The sequence below is a fragment of the Bombus vancouverensis genome, chromosome 12, assembly GCF_051014615.1.
Source record: "Bombus vancouverensis nearcticus chromosome 12, iyBomVanc1_principal, whole genome shotgun sequence".
NCBI lineage: Eukaryota > Metazoa > Arthropoda > Insecta > Hymenoptera > Apidae > Bombus > Bombus vancouverensis.
In genome coordinates, this window is record NC_134922.1 from 11,312,524 (window position 1) to 11,340,499 (window position 27,976).

At 35.3% G+C, this 27,976-nt stretch overlaps 2 protein-coding genes across 5 annotated transcripts in view; one reads left to right on the forward strand and one right to left on the reverse strand.

Moving 5' to 3' along the window:
* The window catches only part of LOC117155044 (protein gooseberry-neuro), a 28,297-nt gene extending 26,465 nt beyond the window's left edge, over nucleotides 1-1,832 (forward strand). The window contains exons 5-6 of the mRNA XM_033330585.2: nucleotides 299-719; nucleotides 1,311-1,832. Coding sequence (XP_033186476.2) covers nucleotides 299-719; nucleotides 1,311-1,543 — 654 coding nt within the window. The 3' untranslated portion in view covers nucleotides 1,544-1,832. The remainder of the gene's footprint in view (nucleotides 1-298; nucleotides 720-1,310) is intronic.
* A 1,265-nt stretch (nucleotides 1,833-3,097) lies between these two features.
* Nplp1 (Neuropeptide-like precursor 1) lies at nucleotides 3,098-27,535 on the reverse strand. Of its 4 annotated transcripts, none has more exons than XM_076623407.1 (5): nucleotides 27,431-27,535; nucleotides 9,553-10,031; nucleotides 8,384-9,150; nucleotides 7,666-7,828; nucleotides 3,098-5,446 (listed from the first exon to the last, which is right to left on the reverse strand). In XM_076623407.1, the coding sequence occupies exons 1-5, from the start codon at nucleotides 27,503-27,505 to the stop codon at nucleotides 5,239-5,241; spliced, it is 1,692 nt and encodes a 563-aa protein (XP_076479522.1). In that variant the 5' UTR covers nucleotides 27,506-27,535; the 3' UTR covers nucleotides 3,098-5,238. The 4 variants fall into 4 exon arrangements, with proteins under 4 accessions (XP_076479522.1, XP_033186939.1, XP_033186941.1 ...); XM_033331048.2 differs by having other exon boundaries at nucleotides 9,568-10,031; nucleotides 27,431-27,520; XM_033331050.2 differs by lacking the exon at nucleotides 7,666-7,828 and having other exon boundaries at nucleotides 5,251-5,446; nucleotides 9,568-10,031.
* Nucleotides 27,536-27,976: the final 441 nt, after the last annotated feature.

The following is a 27,976-nucleotide window of genomic DNA, read 5'->3' on the forward strand; positions in this document are numbered from 1 at the left end:
TTAAAATTTCTATTTTTTTCCTTTTTTTTTTTTACTTACTAGAAAGTATTACAAATATCAAATTTTCCTGGGACGACTCTTAATTAGATTTTTTATTCGTTAATTAAAAAGAATACCTTGCTACTTTAAACACTACGTCGACATTTATACAATGGCTACAAGATATATTGACGCACCATTGTATTTTTCGCATAATTTAATCTTTCATATCACTACAAATATTTGACTATGAAAATGAATTGACTATGAAGTTCTATACTCGATATTTGAATCAAACTTTACACACTTTTAATTCCAGGTGTGGTTCAGCAATCGCAGAGCGCGACTACGAAAGCATGCAGGAAGCATAGTTCACTCGGTAGCAAACTTGCCATTGACTCCCTGTCAATATGCGAGCCACGAGCTTGCGCAAATACCACAGGTCCCTCAAATACCATCTGGAATAACGCAAGTTCCAACCACGTTGCACCATAGCCCAACGACGTTGCAACAAGCAAGCACCGCTGTTCATCAGGTTCCAGGAACCAATGCACAGATGTCAACCACCACTTCCGTGGCCCAAGTGCCTTCCACGATCGGTAGTGCCCTTCAAGGACACGCGGTGTCGATTTCGGGACATTTGAGTTCTTTACAAGGACACGCAATGCAACTTGGACAAGTACCGACGATTCAGCCTCCTGCGGCTCACGGGGCACCTACGACCCTCTCTCATAACCCTGGTGAGTTGTGTTATATTATTGAAATTTCGTTCTTCTTTTGGCAATATTATTTTTATTTACTATTTTTATTTATCGAGCCACTCCAAAGACAAATTGATCAATTCTATTTTTTATAATGTTCGCAATTTCACATTATCCATAATAGTCAGGTACGTACATGATTAGTAGAGTGCGAGAACCCGTGCAGGAACTCGACAATTTCAGCTGCCCGGTACTTGAATCGCAATTGGTTTGGTTGGCTTGGGGCTGTAATGAATTGAAAAAATCGTTTACGGATAGTACATAGTGAGTAATACGTGGTGCGAAAATTAAAATCACAGCGAATTAGATACAATTTTTTGTGAAAACTTCCAATTTTTATTATCATCTTTTTCTGTGCACTTTTTATGATTGGTTGAAGAGTATCTTTGGAAATTTTCTCACAGCGATAACATGTACCTTGAATTGAACCACCTTCTTGGAAAAAGTGCAATACGTTTAACAAAAATTATAATTTATAAATTAATGTGTACAATCTTAAATCTGCTCGCATTCCGTGCAATTTTAATACTTGAGACACGATAATGAGCAACGACGATGACCCAATTTCAGATAACACCGATTGGTCCAGGGCGCAACTCGGCTGGGGACAGTTCAATCACTTCCAAGGTGAATATACGTCGAGTCATTCGAGTCATCAACATTCCTCGCACGCGAGTCATGCTGGTACACCGTCTTCTGGTACCGGGAATTCTGCATCGGCGGCGGAGTGGTACGACCAGGGCTACGATTATTCCCAACACGCTCAGTTGAACTATCATCGAAGCGTGGGCGGCATATTTTAACGGACGATGATTGCATGGGCATTAGTAAAAGTCAGTTAGGTATCGATCGACGTTTTATTGCGCATTATGAGTTTCGCCTTCTGGAGAACTTTCCGGTTCTCCATCTTCTTCTTCAATAATCCCTGTGAGTTTAGCAAGTTTGCTTTGTCTTTACTTTAGACAGTCGAGATATCTGAGAAATATAAATAAGGAAAATAGATAAAGGTGGATTTAGATATGTTCTGCTTGTCTCTTGTGGTCTTCGAGTTATATTGTACATTTTGTAAATAATGCAAGATAGAATGCGGCATTTACACTGTTGAGCAAGAGTTTTAAATCGCTGTACATTCCAAAGAATGACAAAGCTTTCAACAGAGTTCTTAATGAAGAGTAAGCAACGTGGCAATATGTTGGCACAATACGCATTTTAGTGCTGTATTAATATAACATTAATTGTAATATAGTTAGCAAATCCTATACAAACTGCATAAGCCGTATGAGCATCAAAGAATAATCTGTAAAATATAGAAAGAAATTATTTATTAAATTAATAGTTGTTTTATTTAAAAAATTAATATTTTGTATTTAACATCGTCCCTAAATTAGAGAAAAAGTGTGGTATAGGAAACATTGAAACGTTTTCAGTACAGGAATGCAATCGTTTATTAATTAGATGAAGAATAAAAATTAATGTTTGTATCGAAAAATTTCGTAAAAATTTCGAGATGTGTCTATTTTTGTAAATAAATCGATATATTTTTATATTTTTATTATTATACATAAGACATACACACGGAATGTTTTTTCTAGATGTGCAAAGAAAATAATTCTTATCGAATCCTTTCTTCTCTAAACATCCTTTACATTTTACGCCATTCTTCTCCCATATGAAATTCAAACTTTTTGAGGCGGATAACCTAAATTGTAGAACAAAATATAAAGTTGCTTAACGATTAAAATTAAGGTAAGTTTCCATTCTTATTCGTAACCGTGATTACAACTGAAACATTTGCACAAAATCTACGTAAGTAGATATCTTCATAAAATAAGCAAATTTATTTTACAAAGAAAGTGTAGCTCTACCATTCTACCGCTACGATATCTTTAGTCTTCTTAAATCCTATTCAAGTAGGCCACATGAATCACGTATGCTGCAGAAATGGATCAGCTCGTTATTCATACAGCGGAATTATTTAACAATGATTAAATACGGAAGTAACACAATACGAGAATAAGGTGCACATAATTTAGCAAAAATTATGTACCACCCGAGACATTTATTACACTTGCAACATCATGAAACGAGTTAATCTCCCTTAGGAGATTACTTTTAAAGTACTACAACATATCTTGAATACAGGGCGATTTAAAGGAAAGGAAAAGCCGTAAAATAGTATTCTCATAAATACGAAACATGATTCTGCCATAAATATACGAATCAACTGCATATTTAAAATAAAGAAAACACGATCTGCTATAATTAAAATAAATGAATTTTACATGAACGTATTTGACCGTAGGAAAGTACCGAAAAGAAAGGAAGAGATATCAATTGATGATACGACAAACAAGATCTTTATTTCATCGTTTATTATTATCGTTTTATTGTCATCTCGTTTACTCGTTATTGTCTAGACAAACACATTGATACATTCTCATAAAATCGAAGGCGATCGAACAACGATACACGCTATCCGCATTAGTGATAAATCGTTGATATCGATCGACTTGTAATTACCACAATTCTTCCAGAGACCGCGCTTTTACATTTAACATACACGTATTACACAATGATCTATCGATAAGTACTGAAACATGTATCATGAACAAAAAGAAAGCTGAATTTTGCGTTATTACTATCGAGCCTGCAAGCCCTCAGCGCTATAAGATTTACAACGACTACTATTATACGTCGAAGATCGCGTCACGGCTTCCTGCATTTTTTCTTCTATTTGCGATCGTGAACCGCGGCTGTAGAAATATCGAATGAAAACTTGGAAAAGAATCTCCAACTTGCTCGGTGAACATCTCTCAATCGAACGATGAAATCCTTTCGGATACGGAAATGCTTCAGACCATCGAGTAATTCCATCTGATTGTTCGTTTCACTTACTACCATACGAATACATCTGTATTTTCGAAGTAAATGCACTGAACGTAAATAATGAAAACTAATGTTGTGTAAAACTGCTCGTTAAAAAGAAACAGTATGTGAAAAGTTTTAGATAGAATTTGTGAGCAATTTAGTAAATAATTTGAAAAAAATCCTAAATATTATTAAGACATATTTTACGTTGCAAAACAGATGTATCTAACGATAAGTAAGGTAGCTTCGCGAATCAGATCAGACATTAAGATTATTATTCTTAATATAACGTTATTGTCGCTGGTTATCGTCTAATTACATTAATTTTGGAGAAAAATATTTCTGAGAAAGTTTCTTAATGTTAATAGAAGTCGCAGGAGACATTAAAAGGTACACGTGATATGTTTAACCTAACCTAAACAGCATGAGAAATTAGTACGAAAGTAAAGAGTCGAGATTAGGTAAATATTATTAGAGCAACATACAATTTTCTAATATTTCTGGTAATTACACTTGCACGCCGTTAACATTACTCAGAAAGTAAATAAAATTCCTGCAAATGATAAGTATCTGTGCTGCCGTACAAGAAGGGGCCATTCGTTCTGTGTAAACATAATTTCTTTGTAGACTATAAAATACTAAACTAATAAAGCTACATGAACGAATGTGATATAAATTACTGCAATAATTGGTGTTTGCTAATCTATTGGCAACGTTTCGTAAAGAATTGAACGTCGCTCTGAATTTTATCTCGTATTGACTGCTATTTTCCCTTAAACGTACGCTTAGAGTATTAAGTTAGTAAGCACTAAATTAAATACAGTATATAAAGTCGTTACATGTATATATATATAAAACAGTACGTGTCAGACTATACGTCGATAGGAAGCGTAAATAATTCACTTTATAAAATCTTCGGTTGCTAGTGAAAATTAACAATACTGTAATAGTTAGTCAATACTTCGAGCTAGTTAAACATTGATAGCCGTTTGAAGCACGAAAAAGCTTTCAAATGTAGCATTCCGTAATAATAAATACAGTACCAGTCATCCATCGCATATAATAGTTCTGCAAGTATCCACAGATTTGAGCTTCCATCGTTTAATCTCAACCGATACATTTGGATCGTAAGTAATCGCAACAGATTCCGCTAGATTGTTTAATTTTAGACTATCTTGTATTCTATCTCTTATATGAAAAGTAAAATAGAATAAAAATTAAACTCGAACATAAAAATTAAATAACTTAATGCAAATTCATTTACGATTCGATACCAGTTGAGAATTAAATCTACTTATTTCCCTGAATCTTTAGAAATGATTTTCATTTAGTAGTTCGTCAAAAACAAGCAATAACGCGCCCCATATACTTTTACTTGCCAAACACGATGATTCGAAAAGACATTTACCAGTGCCAGATAACTTCAAAATCAAGAGAAAAGTTACCAGCTAATAATCTCGTACCAGTTACAGATAAATATCGAAAGTTCTTCGAAAATAAATCTCGTTTCTCAAAGTATTTACGTATTTATAATCGTTATTCAATTTCAGAGATGTACGAGCAAAATTATGAACATAATGACTAATTCATCGATATTTATCGTGTGATATATAAGTAAAAAAGAGACTGTTTATGACGATTTGGATCGCAACGAGTAAGGAAGTTTTTCATGGAAATAATTATCCGTAGTCGGTAAGACGAGAAACCTTTTGAAGCCGTGTCGACAATCCCCATGCAAGGCTTGAACGGAGTGTTTCCTTGATTTGAAGTTAGGTCTTAGCGACCTTGTCGACGAGTTGGCGGAGTAGTCGGACGGGGGCCCATCTGCGGGATTCTCCCTAAAATACATGATTCAAAATTCGTGTCAAATCGCGAAACTATGTTTTCTCTAGTTACACTGCAAGTTACTAGTCTATATAGCACATATAGTCTACATAGAGTCATCGTTATTACGCTACACTGCGCTTAAACACTGATATCACTAAATACAGACTACGGTCACAAAAATGATACAAGCGAGTAGGAGGTGATTCCTTGCGTACAAATAAATCAAAAGTGGCAAATAAGTATTATCGAGAGATACTACTTATGCGATGTCTATCGCGTCTATTGTCTAAATGCTATAACAATAGTAATATGTACGCAACAAATTTCCAAGAAAGTTTATTTTACACTTTTGATTTAGTTTCGCATGAGGCATTACTTCCTGTCCAAACGTATCATTTTATCGACTGCGTCTCGTGTAACTGCCATATCTAAGGAAAAAACGAACACAATGGTAGGTCTTCGTTATGTTTGCATAACAGCTTGTGCCATCTATTAATTAGTCTCTGCATAAAAAATTCTACAGATATAAGCTTACAAAACACTCAAGTTGTTCGTTGATAGAAACGAAATTTCGATGAGCGAAGAAATTTGGCAGCAAAACACATATCTAATATTCAACACGTAACTACTTAACAGCAAAGACAGAGCAATGTTTTAGCGATAGAACTTCGAAATATTAGTAAAATCTCAAATACGCATCCGTATGAAATAACCTTAACACACTTTCCGAAACAAAAAAAAAAATAAAAAAAGTGAGAAACATAAATTTTCTATTCGTAATAAAACATTGTCTGCCTACAGAATAAAGGACAAAGAATAGGGTAATCTATTGTGGTACCTATACTCGTTTCTTCTTCGACTAAAAGTAACATCGACAAGATCAAAACGTTACTTACACTTTACGATTTTAGAAAACGAGAAAGCGCTAAAATAAATACACATAGTAAATCAAATATATTCTCGTCGAAGTCACGTAAAAAGGTATGTTCTGCTTTTATAATATCCATCCTTTCCATTTTCCTGTGAAATTAATGTATCGATTATAAATCACCAATTATAGGTTAATACGAATCGAAGTTAGAAACGCTCGTTCAGATAGATGACCCTGTATACTGTATAGATATAGCAACGATAATTTAACAAAGGGCAACTCTAAAACTATGATCAAAGAACTACCTATTGACTATCGAGTAATAATGTTGTTATATCCCAGCCAATCTAAAACATCTACCACATCAGCGCTGTAAATTGGCCGTAGCACCGAGTACACAGTTCCATAACATCGATAAGTGCACCACATTGAGACACCTACATTGCAGTTGCTACTTAACTACCGTGAACGGTCCACGTGGAAGTAGAAGAAGTAGAAGCGGAGGATGGTATATCGGCGAACGTTTGGCGTAATATGGTCATCGCGTTTTCTACGATCCGCAGAATCTCCCTCTGCGAAATACTCGAATATTCCCGATGACTCGACGACTTGTTTCCCAACGATCGTTCTTTCGTTCCATTCTTTCTACACTTTTATTCGGCCGTAGACGTTCGCGACAGCATGACGAGGGGAGAATGGAGGACAGTACAAAGAGAAAGACGGAGAAAGACAACGACACAAAGAGACATAGGAGAGATATAGAGTAATTCAAAAAATACGATGGACCATCGGGAGAGACGAACCAGGTATTTCTCAAACTATCTGTTAAACTATCCGTCAGCTCCGCTTTGTTGTACAATGGGACGCGTCTGCAGATTTTCATTCATCGTATCTCTATAAAATTTTGTCAAAGCTCGATATTTCGTTATCTGATAAGACTAAAAATTATGGAATCGGTACGAATCTATTATTAGAGGAACTGCTTACATCGTGTTTGTAAAAGAATCTTTAACTACGTTTATTCGATCTACGATGATGATTTCAGAGCCAACTTAGGAAATCGATTTGATAAGATAATATAGCTATCGTTAAACCAATCCCTCGTAAAAGCGAGGGAGAAATCGGATCACAAGCCCAAATTTTATACAGCTGCAAATTTTCTCCATCTACGTATGAATATATCGTGTAGTTACACGAAGATACATGAAGTTTAGAAAAAATTATTCGCTATACGGGGAGGTGTAATATCCAGTAAATCTTTTAAAATACATAAGTTTGAGATGTTTCTTTAACAACGAGGTCCATCTCTTCCGGAATTGCCCTAGAACGACGGAGCAGGTGAGAACCTAATGGTCTGACCTGCCATTCGGATACCGAAGTGAGCGCGAAAATCGCGCGACCCTCAAAGATGGAAGCCAACCAAGACGTGCCAGGGCCCCGATGTGTCTTTTACTCGCTTGAAACGTTTCCGGGTAGCCGAACTGGTCTACCTCTGGCTGCATCTCCGGTGCAGAACCTGTTTCTGACATTCACAGATAGCGCTCGATTTACGCTCGATCTCTGACTTTCACGTTCAACTACGTGGTTGACATGTCCATTCCCGACGACATGAAATACACTCGCTCGAACGGGTCGAGGTCTACTTTTATCGGGCTCTGAGTGCACAAGGATGCTTACGAGGGACATAGCGTGTCGTATTGCTGTTATTCGGTTGAAAAGTTAATTAATCTAGTCTGTCGTAAGGATGGAATGGACTATTTAATGGAAAAAGATAGGAAATTGCTATTTGGTGTTTGAGAAACTATTTCTATTCTTAACACTTTGTTCAACTATTTTTCGAAAATACGAGTTGACGCGAATCATTTTCTCTGTTTAAAGTAATTGTTAAATTACTTGACATATTAATACGGATAATCTACATTTTTCTTTTAAAGAAAAAGAAAATAATAAATTTCGCTCGAAGAATCAACAATCTCATCTTCCCACAAAGAGTTTCCTGGATACTCGAATCGAATTACAATTTTCACCCCCTAAACTTCCAACTTATTCCACAAAGAAGCAAATACATTTTACTTACCCATGAACCTCTTCTCTGCGTTCGGGTACTGTCCACTGAGCGCCTCCATCATCTCTTCGTAATCAAAACCGTTCGTATTTTGCATAACAGGCAGAGGATACTCGTCGGAGAAGTCAATCTGTCTCTTGGGTCTCCTAATGTTCGAATCGATTTTCGTCAAGGAATCGTTCAACTTTTCCTCCGCAGTCTCGTAATCGTTTCTCTGACTTTGTTCCAGGTTACTCAGCTCCTGAAGATCTAACAGGTCGTTTCTCGCATTCGTTTCGTCCACCATCGATCTACCATGGCGGGAAAGAGCTCTCAGGATCACGCTTCCGGGCAAGAAAATTCCTCTCTTCAATGAAACTGGCCAAGCGGAATTTTTCGCCAGAGAAGCGATGCTTCTCTGGTTTCTAGCGGGAAAATCGCCTGTTCTGGCCAAGGAACCGACGTATCTTTTCCCATAAGGGAGTCCGTAGTCTCTGGCTACGGATGCCACGTTCCTTTTCCCGTTTTGAGGTAGAGTGAACGTTCTCGCCAAGGAAGCGACGTTCCTTTTTCCATTGTAAGGCAAAGTAGATTCCCGGTTGTTACTCTTGCTCTGGTCGTAGTCACGAACCAGGGACGCGATATTACGTCTACCAGGTGGCAACGCGAAATCCCGAGCTAATGCGCCGACATTTCGTTTTTCCATCTGGAAGTCTCGTGCGAAGGCCTGCAAATCTGAACGACCGCCAGAGAGGAGATAATCACGGGAGATTCCTGCGTCGTTTTGTCCTGGTTGCTCGCTGTTTGGAAAACGTTCAGTGAAGATTAACTTCGATTTTGTACATTGTGAAGTTCCTGACTTTTGGTTCATTCCGTTTATTTTTCGAATAACAAACGCTAAACAATTGATCAAAACATCTAGGGGATTATTTATCCTTATTCTGATTTTCTAATTTCTGTTGTATTTTTCAAAGTACTTTCTCAACGATTAACTAGTTTCATTCTTTTTCAGATTCACAAGAATTACTATCAGTTCTGGATTTAAACATTCTTGAAATGTAACAACACCAAGTTATTGTAGTCTCTTCATTTGCGATTTCGTTCAAAATAATTTATGCATTAAGAAATGGAATAGCAGATATTAAGACAAAGGACAGAACAAAATTTAGGATAGAACAAACTAATGCTAAATACATACGTACTAAATACGATTGTACCTGGAAATTGCAGCCCTCTTTTCTTCGTCATCTTCGTTTTCAGCAATACGATCCTGGATACTAATCGGTAGATCATCGTTTTTGGCCAACGTTGCGAGGCCTCTTTTCTGAGATTCAAGCAGGAACTCCCTCGCATCCATCTCGTCGCTATCGTCGAGCAAACGTCCTAGGAGATCCGGTAACTTCTGTGTTCTTCCATTGAGAATAATACTGAGATCGCCACGCATGACCGGATCCTTCAATAGTTGCAAATAAACGCGACCAGGTACGCAGATCTCCGTGTCGTCAGCCTCCTCGGTTAAAGCTCTCAGATGCGCCATGTCGTTACGACTTTTTGCATCCTGAGTTATTCTCGCTGTTCTAGAATAGGCGGCTAAATTCGAGCTGACTTCCGGATGACGCAACAGAGCCAGGAAGGCTGCTTTTGGCATGCATTGAGTGTTATCTTCATCCTGGCATGTCACCTGTAAATTTAAAACAGCGTTTGTTGAGCTCGATGGATTTGTTGGGAAGATAACTGTTTAAATACCTCTCCAATGGAAACTAAGTGGAAGTGGAAATTCAATGTCTTCTCGCGATAGAAATCAATTTTGATATAAATGTTAAAGCGTCGAAAAGGATAGTTTAATTTGTGGCGGCACGGGCCACGGAACTTTTCAACGGCTCCGGATGCAAAGCGCGACGCCGCCAAAGCGCAACACCGACGTGCCCAATGTACCATCGATATCTTCACACTCTTTCCGCCGAATTCTCGGAAGAGCATACACGTGCCAGCACTGGCGGCACATCTAATGAATGCACGCTAGTGGGGGATATCGATGGGCTACGAAGGGAAGAATCTGCGCGATCCGAAACAAAAGGGCAGGCAGTCTGTCTTGCTTCATTAAATGTGTAACTCCTCGGTACTATTTGCATAGCAACGCGTCGAATGATCTCTCGGTGTCTATCGTTATTTGTTAGTTGTTACCAGTTGTCTGTTAAGTGTAATTGTTAATTGTTAATTGTTAATTGTTAACTCTGATTGTTGATTAGTTCTAAATAAACTATTGTTCGTTAAAAACACCAAGAGTAGTTCCTTACGCACCTATCACCATACCACCTCAAATTAAACTATGCTTATCAAATAACACTAGAGCAATAATTTGTTCTATCTATTGTGTCTTGGTAAGAATATGTTCGTTGTTCTCCAACATTTTTATACTTGGACCTGTCTCGAACGAGGAAATGACTGTTTTAATTGGAAACTTAAAAAGATATTTTATCTTTCAGCATTAAAGATTTATATTGTGCGCCTATGTATCGTCGATAATTCTTTAAAATCAATTTTCTCGATAGGGAACCTTATAACAGGCAAGATTGATACTACTACGTGAAGTATAATAAGAAAATCCCGTTCACGATTATTCCATTATTACCTCGCCTTCGTTTATATCGGTTATAAGTAGTTGTAGCTTCAATATCGACGCTAATATGTATCGATTTTGCAGATATTGTAAATTGTTAGGAATATCGTATACCTTCTTAATCATCAAAAGAAAGCAAAATTAAATTCTAAAATCATTGTATAGGTGAAAATAATTCTTGATTTTATAGCGTACCGAATAACATTTCCGTATTTAAATTTTAAATAATGAATTGATTAGTTGCACAACTGTGATTAATCAACCTTGAATAAACTGTGTATTCAATTTATTTCCAGCAAAGCCTGGTGTTTCAGATATTCCATAGACTGTACTATCGTTTTTGGAATTTATCAATAGCTTTCATAAAGTCAAAGAATTTATCAATCCATTCGATTCGAGAGCCAGTTTTGAACTCTGGCCATTGGTTTGATTAGGAGCAGGCAACCATTTCGACATAACAAATAAAGCAATTGTTGTAAACAAATTCTGATATATTATTCAAGAAGATTAGTTTAATCGCACATACAAAATTGGAAAAATCAGTCCATTATAAAACCGCATAATAACATGCATAACGTGTTACTGAAAGCTTATTTTACGCTTGGTATCGCATGAACGATCTATCTTGGGAAACTAAATAATTTCTAACTGGATAACGGATATCCATAATATGCATAAAGATTGCCCGAGTAAACCTCGTATTTTATGCAGTGCAGCTAGAAAAGTTTGCGACCGTTTATTCGATGAGAGGAAAACTTGGATTTTTTAACGGAAAAAATATGAATAAGTGATGCTTCCAACAAAAGAAAGTTCAGTCCTTAGAAGACAAAATTCTGCCTTTATATGTTTCTTTCTCAAGCGTGCAAAAGAAGATAAATATTGTTTGAGAAGAAAGCAGATTGTTTTACTCCAACAAAATAAAGGTATCATAAACTATTATAACAGAACATTTGCTACAGTATCGTCGCTCCTCCTACTCTGAAATTATTTCGCTTTTACCTTCCAATCGTCATAGCTTGAATGTGAATACAATTTGTATTCTACACCCACACAGGCTAAATTTAATTATATAGTTTTAAGGGCCACTATTCAAATACGCAAGCAAATTAATATGAGGTGGAATATTGGAATAAGATGGAAACACGAAAACTTAAACTTGAATTTATTGCGATAAAATAACGTCGCACAAGCGAGACGAAAATTGTAGAAATTATATTTCGTTGGTGTAGCATAAAACTTTCGAGACGAATATTCTCGATGTAATTAATTAACGAAGAAATAAATTAAACAGTTGACACACGTTCGTGAACTTGGCAAGTGTCATAATCTGACATTTAATATTTGATGGAACGCTACAGGAAAAAAGGCCAAGGAATCAGCGAGAATTTTTCAATTCTAATTCATAGTCGAAACGAGGAAATTAATTAATCGGCGCGCGCGTGATGCGTGAAATAGTGGACAGATGCGTCGTAATTAAACAGGTTCGTCGTGTCATCAAAAATTAATTTGGTTTGTCACTAATTAAAGAACATATCATTTGAACGCAGATTTCATCATGCGCGATGCTATTCTGTTATTTACGTGAGATTGATCGCATAAATGATATTTTGTGGAAAATTTAAAATAAATGGTTAGCTAAAATTCCAAAAAGTTTTACATATGTATGTAATATGATATATATGTCGGAGATGAAAGAACACCGGAGCCTTTGGAATTTTGGATAATCCCGCAACATTGTAACCTAGAGTCTACTATAGCTGTAATTGAACAATTGTAGTTATTCAACCCGATTGTAATTGTTCGAGAGTCGTGATAATGAGCTTGGGCTCGAGGCGACGGTCAGTCGCCGAACGTAGCCGCGATCACGGGATGAACGCTTTGTCTAACAAAGGTATGGAGTAATTCTATAGCTCTCCTTAAAAGAAATATTCGTGGCGACACGCGACAGTAAACATTCCAACGGTTTCTGTCCTGTGGCTCGCCACACGCAGACCCTATTCTTCGAGTAAGATGATTGCCAGATGTCGATGCGTCTCCGCAGTACATGTTCGGCTAGCTCGAGGGCCCGTTATAAATATTAAGGTTTAGTTAACTAAAGTCCTTCAAACAGACAAACAGTCTTTGTCCCAACTACGGGAAGATAGGGGAGACATATTTTTCAACGAGCGGCGTCTCCCACTAGCAACTTTCCCTCGAGGGCGGCTAGCATCTTTTTCTAACCACCGATATGGAGATTGACCAATTAGCAACGCCAATTTCCCTTACTTTCTGAACGAAGGCTTTTCTCGACGAATCCGATGATCTCGTGTCCTTAGACACACCCCATTATAGTTTTCCTCTGTGGCATGATCGGGACGGGAAAGACGTTCTTTCTCGCGATCTCATTGATGAAAGGAGTAACTCTTTACGACCAGTGAATATTACGCGTCCGACTTAGATTTTGTGAGTACGTTCATCTATCATCCCGTCGACCGCGGATTCGTTATTGAACCTAGGATCATTGTCATTAGTTTCTCGAGCACCTAACTACCGCGGTTACTTGTCCGGTTCTATAATAATCGTATTTGCACTAGTCAATGTCTTCTCCATTGCATAACGACAACGTGTAACCCAAACGAAGATTCGTTTCACGCCCCTAACCCTAATTCTAATGTAAACCCGACATATATATAATGTATATATATCATAATATATATGTACAGTTTTCTATGGTAAGTTTTTAAATATTTTCGTGAGTCAGAATATATTCTCACGCATTGTATCTGAGGAATTTACTAATTTGTATGCTATATGATATGTTCTAGCATCTTCCAAGAATTCGTCGGTTCGAATACGTTCGACTTCCCGTGAAGCTAAACATCCCCACCCCAATACGAATGTTAGACGAAACCACAGCGCGGGCATCATTCGATTGTCGAAAATCGTGGCGTCAAGACGTATCGATCCACGCTTGAGATCATTAACTACGTAATACATTCCCAATGCTATTCTTCTACGTTTATATGCTACTATTAGGTTTGTTTTATTAATACGCATTCATTTATTAATTTATTGAACATTATTGTAACAAAATTAAATATACTGTCAAGTTCTTTTTTGTTTTTTATTCTTCGATTGTACATTTGACTATTATAGTTATCAATAGCTCGTACTATTTACTTTTGAGACAGATTTTGTACTTGTATATTGTTTCGTTTCAATATAATTGGTTTTCGTATTGTACATTTGTTTCCTTTCGCACAGATTATTGGTTAATAGAGAGATCGACATGAAAGAAACAGGAATTCAAAATATAGAGGCTGTGATAATTAACGTTTAATTTAGCGAAAGCAGTCTTCTCGTGTTCATATTGCTCTCCGGATTACTGGTAATATTTAGTTATTAATACAATTATTCATTCCATGATACATAACTTTATAACGTATAATTGATATGTCATAGCTGAATAATGGATAATCTATAGCTTGTTAAGAATACTAAGATGAAATTATAAAAGATTATAAAAATTAATTTGCTATTACGAGTATATTAAATTATTTGTCTGTCCCAAATAAATTAAAGCAGAAGATTTCACACGAGATTCTAAACAGTTCAACAGAGTAGATTTGCTTAACAAACGTCTGAGCTTAAACTAGATACACTAGATTTCGTTATATTCGCTAGAAATTGAAATAACTAACATTCTAAATTGAGCTCAGTTTACAGATTAGGAAAAAAGGACCATGGGCTTCCAACTTATACCTTGCGAACGAATTTTCTATAGTAGCTTCATCTCCTGACTTTTTTAAATATGTAACTTTTATTATTCTCATAAAGAGGTCGCTATTACACCGGGATCACTTTTGATATGCAACACAATCGACACTGTTTTTAAGAACAATTTGTAATATTTCACATTTTCTTAAAGGTTTTTTACAACCTCCACTTTTTCCCGTTCTCTGGAGAGGATCTAATCTGTAATTAAATGAGTGCTTCAAAAGCCAAGAATGTAAGTAACTTGCATGTTGTATTTCAATTCTAAAAAGATCAACTTCTCTCATTATTTCGCATATTCCAAATAATTAACACTGCCTTTAATAATAATTTATGATATTCGTGTTTTGTTAAAGATTTTTCACAATCTCTACTTCCACCATGGGACTCGACGGTTTTTACTTGATAACCGCTTTTCAGATGACTTTTCGTATATCACACCATCGATAACAACGAACTTCACGTCTAATCGTAAGTCGTATGCATTTCTGTACCTCCTGTCAGTCAATCATGTCGTAGGATGAAAGATTCGATTCGACACGAGTGACTGGTAGTATTACATAGAAATTAAAAAAATTTTAGAATTTAAGATGAGATTGACGATTGATATTTTATATTAATTTGAGTATCTCGGATTGAAAATATGTTTACCATAATAAACTTTTAAAATGAAAATTAATATACTGTGCAAGGAACTTCGCGACAAGCAAATTTCGGAATCAAAGAAACAAGATTCGAACATTGCTCTTGTTATTTTATTTACATTAATATTTAGCTTTGAATAAAATATTTTATTATTGCATCTGATATTTGCATTGAATCTTAAACAGTTTTTTAATAAATATATTTGTCGTTAATTTGAGGCCAGTCGTCGTTGTCGTTGAGGCCAGTTCTTAAAAGACATATTTCACTTCTTCTCTATTCTAAACTTTTTTCTGCATTCTAGATTTTCATGCGAATAAAAATGTTAAATATTAAAGGAAAATTTCAGACAAAGAGAAATATTATTTGATAATTCATTTGGATGTTCGTATTTCATCCGATCAAGATCCATTTAATTAATAGTAAGGTTTCCTCAGAACCTGTCAAATCAGATACGATAAGAATGTTCTCTAATTTGACATATTCTATTGAGCAAACTAGTTTAACAAAGCTCAGTAACACTAATCCAACCTCATAATCGTGAACAATGTAAATACGTCTATTATTTAAAACATTTAAAACTTAATACACGAAAAGAATGTGCAAAACATTAAGGTGACATTATATATCTACCTCCAATATTAAAATAAAATAAATTTCTGTCAGTTTAGTCGATATAGTATCCTTGTTAAATTCGTTTTGGTTTACTTCTGCAAACTTTCTGCCAACTTTCTGCCAACTTTCTGCAAATTTGTTGCATGTATCCTATTGCTGTCGTGGTAGTACTAATATCCATTTGTCGAGAAAGTACTTGAGAAATATAATAACGGAAGATGATATTTGCGTACTATATTTAATTATATTTAATTGTGAGGGAAACAGTGAAATAAACACACGTAACTTCACGCCTTCTGGCAGGTGCAGACATTTTATGAAGTTGGGACAAATGTCGAGGACGTTAACTACGTATCGTGAAACTAAACAGCAATTTCGTGCAGCCGAGTTGCTCGATATTACACGAACTTCATTATACGCCAACCCACAATGAAGCAAAAGTATTTATCACACTAAAAGTATGAGAAATCGACGACAAGATGATAATTCATAGCAAAATCTATTCGAAATTAGTTACATAACGTTCTTACTATATCTTTTTTAATAGTAAAACACATAACATATTGTATATTCTCATATCAATATTTAAAGTTAATAGTTTACATTCAGATTTATTCCAATTATTATTAAATAAAAATAGAAATGTTATTCGCGGATTAAACAAAAAGAAGAACAACTGTTCTACCTTCGTTCTATTTTAATTGCTCGTTTATTTGTTTATCAGAATAAAATTATCGCAAATACTTCAGTTCATTGATTTAGATATCATTTCAAAAACAAACATATTGCAATTAAAATACGCATTAGGAAAATAAAATAAAAAGTAAAAAATGGAAAATTTCTACCGTGTAATTCAAATGGAATTCATCTGTCAATTTTCTTTATTTTTTAAGTGACGATCAATTCTCGGAAAGCTTAATTTTCTTTCAACTCTTATCTTGCTACTGTTTGCCGTGGATTATTTTCAATGGTCTTTCACGCAGCATTGTTCTTGATTGTATTTTCTGATCTCTCACTTGACTTACATTTCAATGAAAGACTGTCAGTCTTGAATTGCTAACAAATCATTGTTGTTCCTTAAAATACTGAACGCATACTTCTAGTAAAGCTTACTATTAATTTTCCAGATCTAAATCCACAAAATTACCTACTTGAATTTCTTGATGGCTCGTAACGTCGAATAACGAAGATGTGATCATTGTATTATAGTAGATGTATTTTAATAATTCAGTACAACTATTCTCTTTCCGTCATTTGTAACAAGCATACTTCACCTTATTAGCTGCGCATTGTTACACGACTAATATAAATAATTAAAAACCTCGTCAATATCTTACGAAACTTGAACAAGTTATGCATAATGCATATCAATGAATTCGCTGCATATCAAACGAATATTCTATGCATCTGATACACTATGCAATGCTATTGAAATGTTGATTTCCTCTCTATGCCATATTTTACGTACCTATCTGATTAGCCGAAACACAGTATCGAATTTGCCGTGTTTCAAAATCAATTCTCATCGGTAAACATGAATTTCAAACTTAAGAGATAGCAGATTCACATAAATGCTAGAGTACCAGAGTAGAAACGTTTTAACTTGAGAAGCAAATTCTAAATTCTAATATATTTTCGTTTACTTAAGAATTATCATGCGTATCATATGCACGTCATTTTGACAATATTAAGGGGAAACCACTGTTGACGTTAGCTTGCAGTAGGTATTGTCGCCGATAATCAAGAGCGTGTCTCATTAAATCTACCCTCGTCTCACCCCTTTTCTTCGTACACGTTTAACAACGTTGCCCTTGGTCGCGTAGATTAAATTGCATTCCTAAAGCGACGCTCGACTGGCATTTAAAAATTAAACGAATATTTCAACGAATTACCTAATTAAACCACCATATAATAACTTAAGCGCAACTGTGTACTTTGTAATTGTGCTTTAAGCTATTGTCTTTGCCATTTAGTCCAATTCCACGAAGTAGCTTCATTACTGTTCAACAGATTACGTCGCGTCATGTTCATTATTCGACTCTTGTAGATAACAGAACACACAATTTTGAGTATTCGTTATAACAGTCCGATATTTCTCCGCGAATATTTATACTTTTATATTTTTATGAAATATGAGTTATTAAAGATTTTAAGAATAATATTTTAAAAATAGTATTAAAAATAAAATTCCATAAGTTGGTCACAAAGGGTTTCGCAAAATTTATTACAAGCCTCGTATTCATCTCGTCAAAGTCAACAAGAATCTATACAGCCCTAATATTTCGTGTATTTAGAAATGACAAGAATGTCAATTCGTCAAAGAGCGAAATTCTAAAGCGCGTTCTTTGAATGTCTAAACCCCAAAGACGATGACTCCTTACTTTTCAATCTCGTTTCAACAGGATAAACTTTTAAAGTTTCTGTAATTTCGTGGCTTGCCCCTGAGTTATTTCAGTCACCGGGTTTCTCGTTCCGTTACATAAATCAAGAACGATCTCAGAGAAAGCCCGGCAAAATTAACCGAGCGAAAATCATCCCTGTCAAAGGAAACAGCCAATTCCATTGATCGAGATATATTTATTTTCCTTGGGAAAGAAGAATTAAACTGAATTTCTCTTATCTGTTTTATTTTTATATATCGTAACAAAAATAAATCCATCAAAGTAATAATAATTAAAAAAATAAATTATGTATGGGTTCCAGTAGCTATTTTTACACGGTTCTGTTTAAATGACTTTTTATCAATTTTTTTCATACTACGAGAGACAAAAAGCTTATTATTATTTATTATTTGGGTAATAGGCGGATTACAAATATAAGTAAGAATATAGAGAGGCGAAAAGTTACTTTTACCTTATTACGTGGGAATATTAATTATCAGAAAGTATCATTATTAATTTATTTATATAAGTATTGCCATGTCTGCATTGAGAATCTCTCATTGCCTACTCCTTAAAATCTCAGAAATCGTAAAATACAAAAAGTACAGAAATAAAAATAATAAAGCATTTTTAAATCACCAAGGAAGTTGTATCGCAAGTTGATCCATTCGTAAAATTTTAAATTGGTTCCGAAGTCGGTATGGATTTCGCGGTATGAAACTTGTCCGATTAGAATTTACCGACAGAGGGACAGGAAATCGTTTGGACAACTGAAGCGACAAGTGACAAAGCGTTTTCCAATTTACCGGAACGAGTTTCGATAACAGCCACTCGAGAGACATAGTTCCTTCCTTCGTAGAAGAAACTGCGCAAACATTTCGCATCCTCCGCGCGCGTCTTTTTTTTTACGTGCAACTGCATATATTCTACGTGTGTAACTGTCTCTCTATTTTACCGACTTGCGAGCATTTCGTATCGCAACTTATCACGTGGTCTCGCAGAAGAAATCGTTCGAAGAATACGCCTATCGCAAATCGATTTAATACTCCTGTAAACCTGCAACCCGCCTATCGACTCTGTAATATTGCGAATGAGATTATGCTCGACACGGGTAAAATAAGATCGTGTCAATGATATGTAAAGAAAGAGGATTTCTTTCATGTTACTCTTTATTAAATTACGCGAGAATTTTCCGTGACATTAGAAGATTTATTTATATAAATGAATATATAAAATGCATAGAAGTGTAAGAAGAAGATCCTTACAGATTTTTAGTTCTATGCTATGTAACTTAATTTTATTTGTTTTCAAATTAAAATATAATTTCTAAATTGTGGATGTTTCTTTTTGGAACGATCAAAATTGCAAAAATGTACAGATTGATGTAGAAAAATATATAAAATATCCAAAGTATGGCACTCGTTGTAATAGTCGAGAGGAATTTTTACTTAAGTTTTACATAATAGTAGCAGCAGCAGAGTTTATTTTTAGCCTAGCGGAATAAGAAGAACTCGATTCATAATTATCTTCTGTATCGCCTTGCATTCTCACTTAGTCATCTATACGCACGTCCATTCGTTCACAGACACAATCTTATTTTACCCTTATTTTCCTATTACATATTATCTATTGTCTATCATCTGTCTAACTATTAACCATATTATATATTATACAATATTTTCCAAAATATAGTTTCTGTATAACTTCCCTTCTTTTCATTTAGAATGTAACAAATGATAGGAACAAAATGTTATAAATAAAATATATTAATCATGACTATAGGGACGCCGCGTGTTGTCACCTGATGTGAATCGTATTGCTCTTGTATCGTGATTTATTCTTGTCACTTGCACCAACCTCACAGACTAACCGAGAAAATATCGACAAAATCGTTTGAATAACGTTCCTCACAGTAACATATGTGCACGTATAATTAAAGACCTATCAGCCAAATTTCTATGCTTCGACAAATATTTTAAACTGTAGTCTGATAACGTCGCATGCAAATACTACAGAAGATTGGCGTTCGTATTTCTTCCCTCACAGAAATTAATCTTTGTCCTCTAATTAATTACTAGCTTGCGTGTATTTAATTAAAATCGAATTACACACAGTTACAGTAGCATTTTTCATCGTTTTTACGATTACAGGTATTGAATTTTAAAACTCTGTGCGGTAGTCAATTTTCTAAAAATAATGTCATAACTTTTTTGTTTTTTTGTTTTTTGTTTTTTGTTTTTTGTTTTTTGTTTCTTATGAGAAATATCTTAAATTTTCCGAGGCTGGACACATACTTTAATTTCATAAGAGCTAACTCGAAAGATTTCGATCGGACACTACAGTTGCTGAAATTTTTAAAACGTACCGATCTCTTGCAAATATTAAAAAAGCTCAGTTTATAATTCTACCTGATAGTAATAGCGATTATTGATAATCTATAACCTGTTATAGTGATTGATGCGGCTGTAAACGACGAGTTAGAAAAATACATGAAAGTGAATTGTCTAAAAGCAATTTTCCAAATCTTGCCGATCGACAAATCGCAAATAAGACAACGAATAAAGAACGTTCGATGCAAATAATCTATTTCCGCAAGGCAATTTGCCAATTACCCCGCTAACGAGCTCCGATCCTAGTCCATCTTCGTTCCCAAGCATGTTCAAAATCGCAATGGTTAAAGATGGAAATATCATTCGTTGTGTTTCACTCAACAGGGTTTCATCAAGGTTTCCACGCGAATCACATTTCTCCGCTTATCGCATGTAAACCGACAGTGACGTTTGCAAAGGGGAAAAAAAAAGGATCAGCTGAAAGAAAGGGATGGATCATGGCTGACGACGTAGCAAGGACAGGTCCGCACCTTCAATGGTTGCTCGTTCGTGCGAAAACCCCACGGACGAAAAGCACGACGAGCCAGTTTCGCACATAATCCGGCGAAAGAGATGTGACCTTTTCGTTATCGTTTGATTCCCGGAACACGACAGTCGAGGTCAACGAGAATCTGCTCAGTTGGACCATTTTCGGCACTCCGGTACATGGCGAGGGTTGCTTCGTGGAAAATATTTCCGCTCACCGGAAATCGTAAATCGTCCGATACGCGGAATACCGACTCCAATATGCGCAAAGCTCGACGAAATCACCGTGACGTGGAATTTCGAAGAAATTGTTCTACGCGATTTTGAACGGGCTAAAAGTGATGTGGATTAATGGCAGCAGCCCTCGAGTGGGTGGAAGCAAATGTTCCAATGAAAAGGTCATTCGAATTCGGTTTTATTCTTCTTGTAACGCGCTTGTCATTATTTATGATTTAGTTATTTCAATGAAAGATCCGGGAAAAAGGAATTGCGATTATTTGGTGGGAAACTTCTAACCGTTTGGAAGTAAGATTGATCGTTTTGGGATACGAAAATAATTTTGGATGTGAGCGTAGACGTGAACAATTATTAGTCGACGACTCGATACTATGATTGATTAACCGGTAAAATTGCAATTCGTTTGCGAAATTTTTATACCGAAGTTTTGATCTAGTTTTGATCGAATTATTTGGCTCTTAAACGATGTTAGAAAAGACAATTATTATCCAACATATCTGACGACAGTTGCGCGCATAAAAATTCATCTAGATCGCCGACTTTAATTAACTTGTCCACTATTGACTTCCAATCGATATTCATATGATATTCCTCGTTTAGAAAATACATTCCGAATCTATCGGTATACTTCTGCTTTTTTCCACAATATTGGATTTCATTCTTATTCGTTTCTATTCATTCTTAATGACAAAAGCTGCTAATGGAATTTATAGAAAATATTCTTACGCGCATGCATTACCAACTGTGAAATATGCGTTTAAGTTAAACAATTAAATTGTTATTCAAGTACTCGAGTAGATGTTACGCTAGTTGCCACCGGTAGCATTATCTTTGATCAACCATGTTTTCAAATGTGTATTCCACTCTCTTGTGGACTCTCATCGCGCTTTCACGAGACGGAAATTACTGATCGTCGATAAAAGCCAGCGCGATGTCTTGAAGAAGGTCCTCATCGCGGATCACACTTGAATTTGCACTTTGATAAACTTCGTATGCTTTACCATTTCCCGTGCGAATGCCAAATGTTCTGGATTGTGTGTCGTGAAATGTCGGTCGGTAGTAACTACGTATTTATACCACCTGAATATTTGCTGCTAGATACCACGAAAAGTTTGCAAGAAGAGGTTTGAGAATTTTGAGAAACTTGAAGAAAAGAATATTCTGTTTCGCTTAATCTTTCGTATTGCGAGTATCTTTACGACAAAACTAATTGATCTCTGTGAGAAAAGTAAACGAGCATTTGGTGTTTTCTATTCGCAAATTTAAGAAATTGGACGAAATATATAATTTTAATTGTTGATACTTTGACTTAACTTTAAAAAACATACTTTAACTTTGAAAAACGTACATCTTTATCGAGTTCGATCTTCTCAAAAGCAGAACTTCGTTTCACTAACTTTTTGTCCATAATGTCGAACAGATCTATCGTTTCGTTATACAGTAATTTTTTCATCGAATTATAATGTCGTTCGTGTCTCGAAACCAATAAGATTACTCAATTAAAATCAATCCACGACACACGATTCAATAGAACGTTTGTTAAACATGAGATGGCAACTATGAAATAGTAGAAAATATAATGAAAACCAGATTCAGCTAATGATCGAATGACTAGTGAACACGTTGTCCCGGTTTATTTCCAAAGGATATTCGGAATGTAAATGAAGCTGGGCGCGTGTCATCCACAGGTCGCGGTGAATAAAAGAGACAATGAATAACCACTCTCGAAAACTAATTAAATTTCCTGCAAGGATAACGCGTTTCCTTGCTGGCAATTGCCCCTGCTCGACGCGTAAAACGAGCAAGAACGATAGTAAAACTACCTCGAACGATACCTATTTACGCTATTTTTCCTATTAATTGCGCAATGAATATAATACATTACCACGCAAGCACATTTTTACTGAATCGATTATTTGGCGTACAGTAAGAAAATAATAACAAGAAGGTAAATAATTTTGAAATAACAACGAGACTCTGTTACAAAGGTTAAAAATAATGTTCTCTAGAGGATGATCTTTTCTTTGATACTATTAATATCAGTTAATATGAAAGAATCGATAGAAGAGAAACTAAACAACTCCGAGAGAAAAGGTACAGATAAAGGATAAATTGGACATGAAGAACAAGATGATGCAGAAATAAAGATGCTTGCCGATGGCCTTAGAGAACTTTAAGACGAATCAGCGACAGTATCGACGTTCTATACAAATTTGCACGGTGAAATTAAAAAACTTGCTGCATCGAGAAAGTTGTCGCGATCTTGGGAAAATTTCGCTACTTTGTGACAAATAAAACTTGGCGATGAATGGAGTTGGGAATTGCCTAGAGTAAAGAACAATGGCGTTCTCGAATGGACCATTGTGTAAGAAATCGATAGCTTTTTACTATTTCTTTTTATCTCGTAATCACAGCGAAATTATACGCGTGTTACATCACGCCTTTAGAAAAGTCTTCTTTTCTTATGTCCATGAATAAAAATAGGTATTCTAGACACAGAGTATATTAGAAATTATTTATATGCGAAAATGGATAGAATTGTTCGTGGGAAAGTAAATTGGAAATGGCAATTTTTAACTACGAGACTTTGTTTTCGAGGAAACCGACCGAAGCGTGGAAGAACAGTCTCGACGTAAGCGATTTGTTCAAATTTATGAAACTTTTTACTTAACACGATGTTAAAGTTTTAGATACGTGTTCGAGAACTTGTCGCGGTGTAACTTCTTACGCAAAGAGGAGAAAAAGTCCGAGTATAGTATCTTAATTAATTTTATGTAAAATTGTAAGTTTCATTCGAATTCTGACTACACGAACTTATACATTATCTCAAATTAACAAAGTATCGATGTAGCGTCGTAGAAAGATTGATAGAAGGAGCGTACAGTTTAAAAATTCAAAATACTTTATATAATTTCCTTTCTATCGTAAATAATTATTTCATTGAAAGCACGTGCATCCTTCAACAAGTATACTGCTCGTTATTTAGTAAAAGATCGCATAAAAATATCGCGCAATATCTATAATTCATATTCTTTATGATCGATCGATTTAGTTACGTGATCTTTATTGTACACCATCCAAACATCGATGGTCATGATTTACGCCCTCGAGCATCGAATAAATGATTCTGACGATGATTAAAAACCGTGGATTTTTCGGACGATAGGTACCACGCTTCTATCTGTTTTCTTTCACACGTGCAGCTAATATTTGTCCCTTCTTTTTCATCGTATAGATGACATAGATTTTAATTAAAAACGTATTGCATGATCTGTTATAATTTAATCTCGAAGAAAGTAGTAGATTTTTAAAACCGATTTTTACTTCCATATCTGCTGACCGATTGTATTTTATTGATACAACGAACTACTGATTTCGTATTTACGAATTATTGATTTCTTCTTTCATGTTAAATTAACGCAATGGCAAGAAAAGATAATATAATGGAGAATAGATAGTATTTAATTTACGCATTTTTTATTTGAAATCAAATTTCCGTATATCGAAGAATAAGACTGTTGGTATCGTTCATGAATAAGATGTTCGTATCGTTCATGAATAAGATAAAGATATGTACGTAGCATTATTGGTTTCTCCCATTCATCAGAACACGTCAAATTGACACAAGGAAACGAGGGTTAGATTCATATATAAGGAGAAGGCAACATAAATATTTGCGGAAAAAATTGCACATTTATATGATACATGTATATAATATACGATACTTAACGTTTTATATCGAATCAGTTATAAGAAAAATTGCAACAAATGTTTATGCAATTGAATCGTTCGATGTTTTCGTCGAATGTATGTTTCTATATTTCTAAAATGAATTAATCTTTTAATTAGAATAATTAAAGAAATTTTTAGGACACATCAAAGATTACTTGTAATTTCTCGAGTAAAATGAATCTCTATACTTTATCCGTGTTATCCATCGTTTTACCTCCCTTGGAACGTGCCTTTTATTACTCAGATCGGATCACAGAAAAACTTACGAATTAAACCCTTCGGCAAAGAAACGCACTAATTAATGAAGCTTTTTAAGGAAATGATATTCAATGAATCTTATAACGCCAATTATGACGTACGGTTATCAAGCATTCTATCACCAAAGAATCGATCGATTTATTAAAAGATTTCCATACTCGCTTACTGTTGCCAATCCAATATAATATTTTTCCCATGACGTTTGGACAATTTTCGTAGAAAAATATGTCGCATGATCTTAATTAGGCGTTAAATTAATATTATAAGAACGTGTTAGAATTATTTAGGAATCGTATAGATTTTGAAAGTGCAGTTATTGTTAGATTTATATGCTGCGATTAGAACAATTGCGAATCAGTGAACTGTATTGCGATTCACAATCTATCAACGTAATAATAATCTATTATAGTCGATATCAGTCATCTTAACCCCCGTATCAATGTTATAGTATATCAATTGACATGTTAACTATGTATATGCTTGCCATCATAATCACGAGGAATGATTACTATCAAGTTTCTGCGATTTCTTCCCAAATGGTGAACTATCTAATCAACCAGATATAATATAATTTCAATTAAAGATGAAAAATTCTTTAATCGATCGTTGTGGCAAGAGGGAAATCGTTCACGCGGACAAGTCGGAATAAGATTACCAATTTTCAACTACGGAATTTAATTATTACCAGAACATGCGATTCGATCTCTATAGTTCCGTATTTCGAGCGCTAATCCATTTGATCAAGATATTCCCTTTGTTGCGAAATTGGGATCGCATTTTGAGAGCGTTAATTACCCAACCATCAAATTTCAAGCGATCTAAAATTTTTAATAAGCACTGGTACTCTATGAAGAAGTTCTCGTGTTCTGTACGCTCGTTAATTTCAACGTTTCCGAATCATTTGAATAATTATTTCTTTCTTTTTGTTATTAATTTCTATAAAAGATATATTTGTATAAAAGATGTAACTCAAAAACATTGGAAAAATTGTGTTGCATAAAAATAACAAATTTCTTGAAAGTATGTAAACTTCTGAATTAATTTAATACAAAATTAAATAAATGTATATTAACGTACATATTGATCATTTATTTTACAAGTAAAAATTGTTATTTTAGCGAATCTTTTCCACTGATGTCCGATATTCGAAGAATTATTAAATTCTATTGAATATTTTGAAATATAGTTTTTTGCGATCTTTTAAATTTTCGTTTAACGTTGCAGTTCGTTAAATATTATTCGCTCTTAACGATTATGTTACTTCTACAAAATTCTTTTCCCAGCATATTTCTACAGAATTTGATTTTTCCTGAATCGTAATAATTCTAAAAATTTGCTTATTCCCGTAATGTTACTACTACATTAATAAAGTAGCAAAATGCAACAAGAATGTTGAAGCTATGTCATTGTATCCTATAGAAGAAAAAAGTGAAAATATGTTTTATTAAATTTTACAAGAAAAATATGAAAGTCCCTTTATGAACCTTGCGTAAATGAAATTTTTTACTCCACAAATAAAAATCGCAGCACGCAATCAGCTTAAGGTATTCCTTTCTGAGTCTGAAAGGATACGTTACCTTAAGAAATTGAAAAATTAGAAAATTGCTAGCCATCAAAATATCGCGTAAAAGATCCACTTTAAAATCCAACAAACCCATGGTTACGTTTTTTAACTGAACACATTTGCGTTACTTTACGATCTTCGTTCGATTAAACCACGCTCGAACGATTACAAACCCCATCGTGGACAAACCAACGAACGAGAATACCAAAGAAGCTACCAACGACTCTACGTATTCCGTTCGTAACGAAATCCCAGTAACTTTACAGTGACTTCGTCTTTCTCTCAATTTCTCGCAACTTTGCTCGCCACCTGACGCTAAACACGTACAAAAAGAAAAGTTGCCCGCTAAGTACCTTAAGTAAGTACTTTGCGACGAAACGACCGAATGACACGGAGTGGAAAGGGGAAAAATCATAAACTCACCAAAGGAAGACGGATCTCGTTGACGACGAAGATGTAGAGCAAGAGGCTGACAAGGTGGTTTCCGGTCAGACCCATTTCGTAAACTTTGTCACAGTGTCCTTCCAACGCGGTTCGCCAAATCTGAATACCGGCTATGTACGCGGCCGCTTCCTTATATAGGGTACATTTCACCCCGCGCAGGCGTTCCATCCCCCATAGAGCACACCTACACCCGATGGTACACGCTGTACACACACCATCGCTGAGAATTTCTGTTGGTGGATCACGCAATATGCGTAGATCTCCTGTACCGTGTACACCTCGTCCTCCTCCGATGGACCACTTTGAAAAGGAAAAACGGATAAAAAAAAGAGAGTGGGAGAGAGAGAGAGAGAGAGAGAAGAGACTAGAAAGAGGGGGAGCTAAATCGAGACGAAGAAAAAAGAAAGAGACACGACGTGATTTTTTAACTACGACTCGGTTAATATGCCCGTGGATTATTGCGTGTCGACGGGAAAACGCGATGACTCGGTTGCTCGAACGAGGAAAAACTTCCTGCGGAAACTT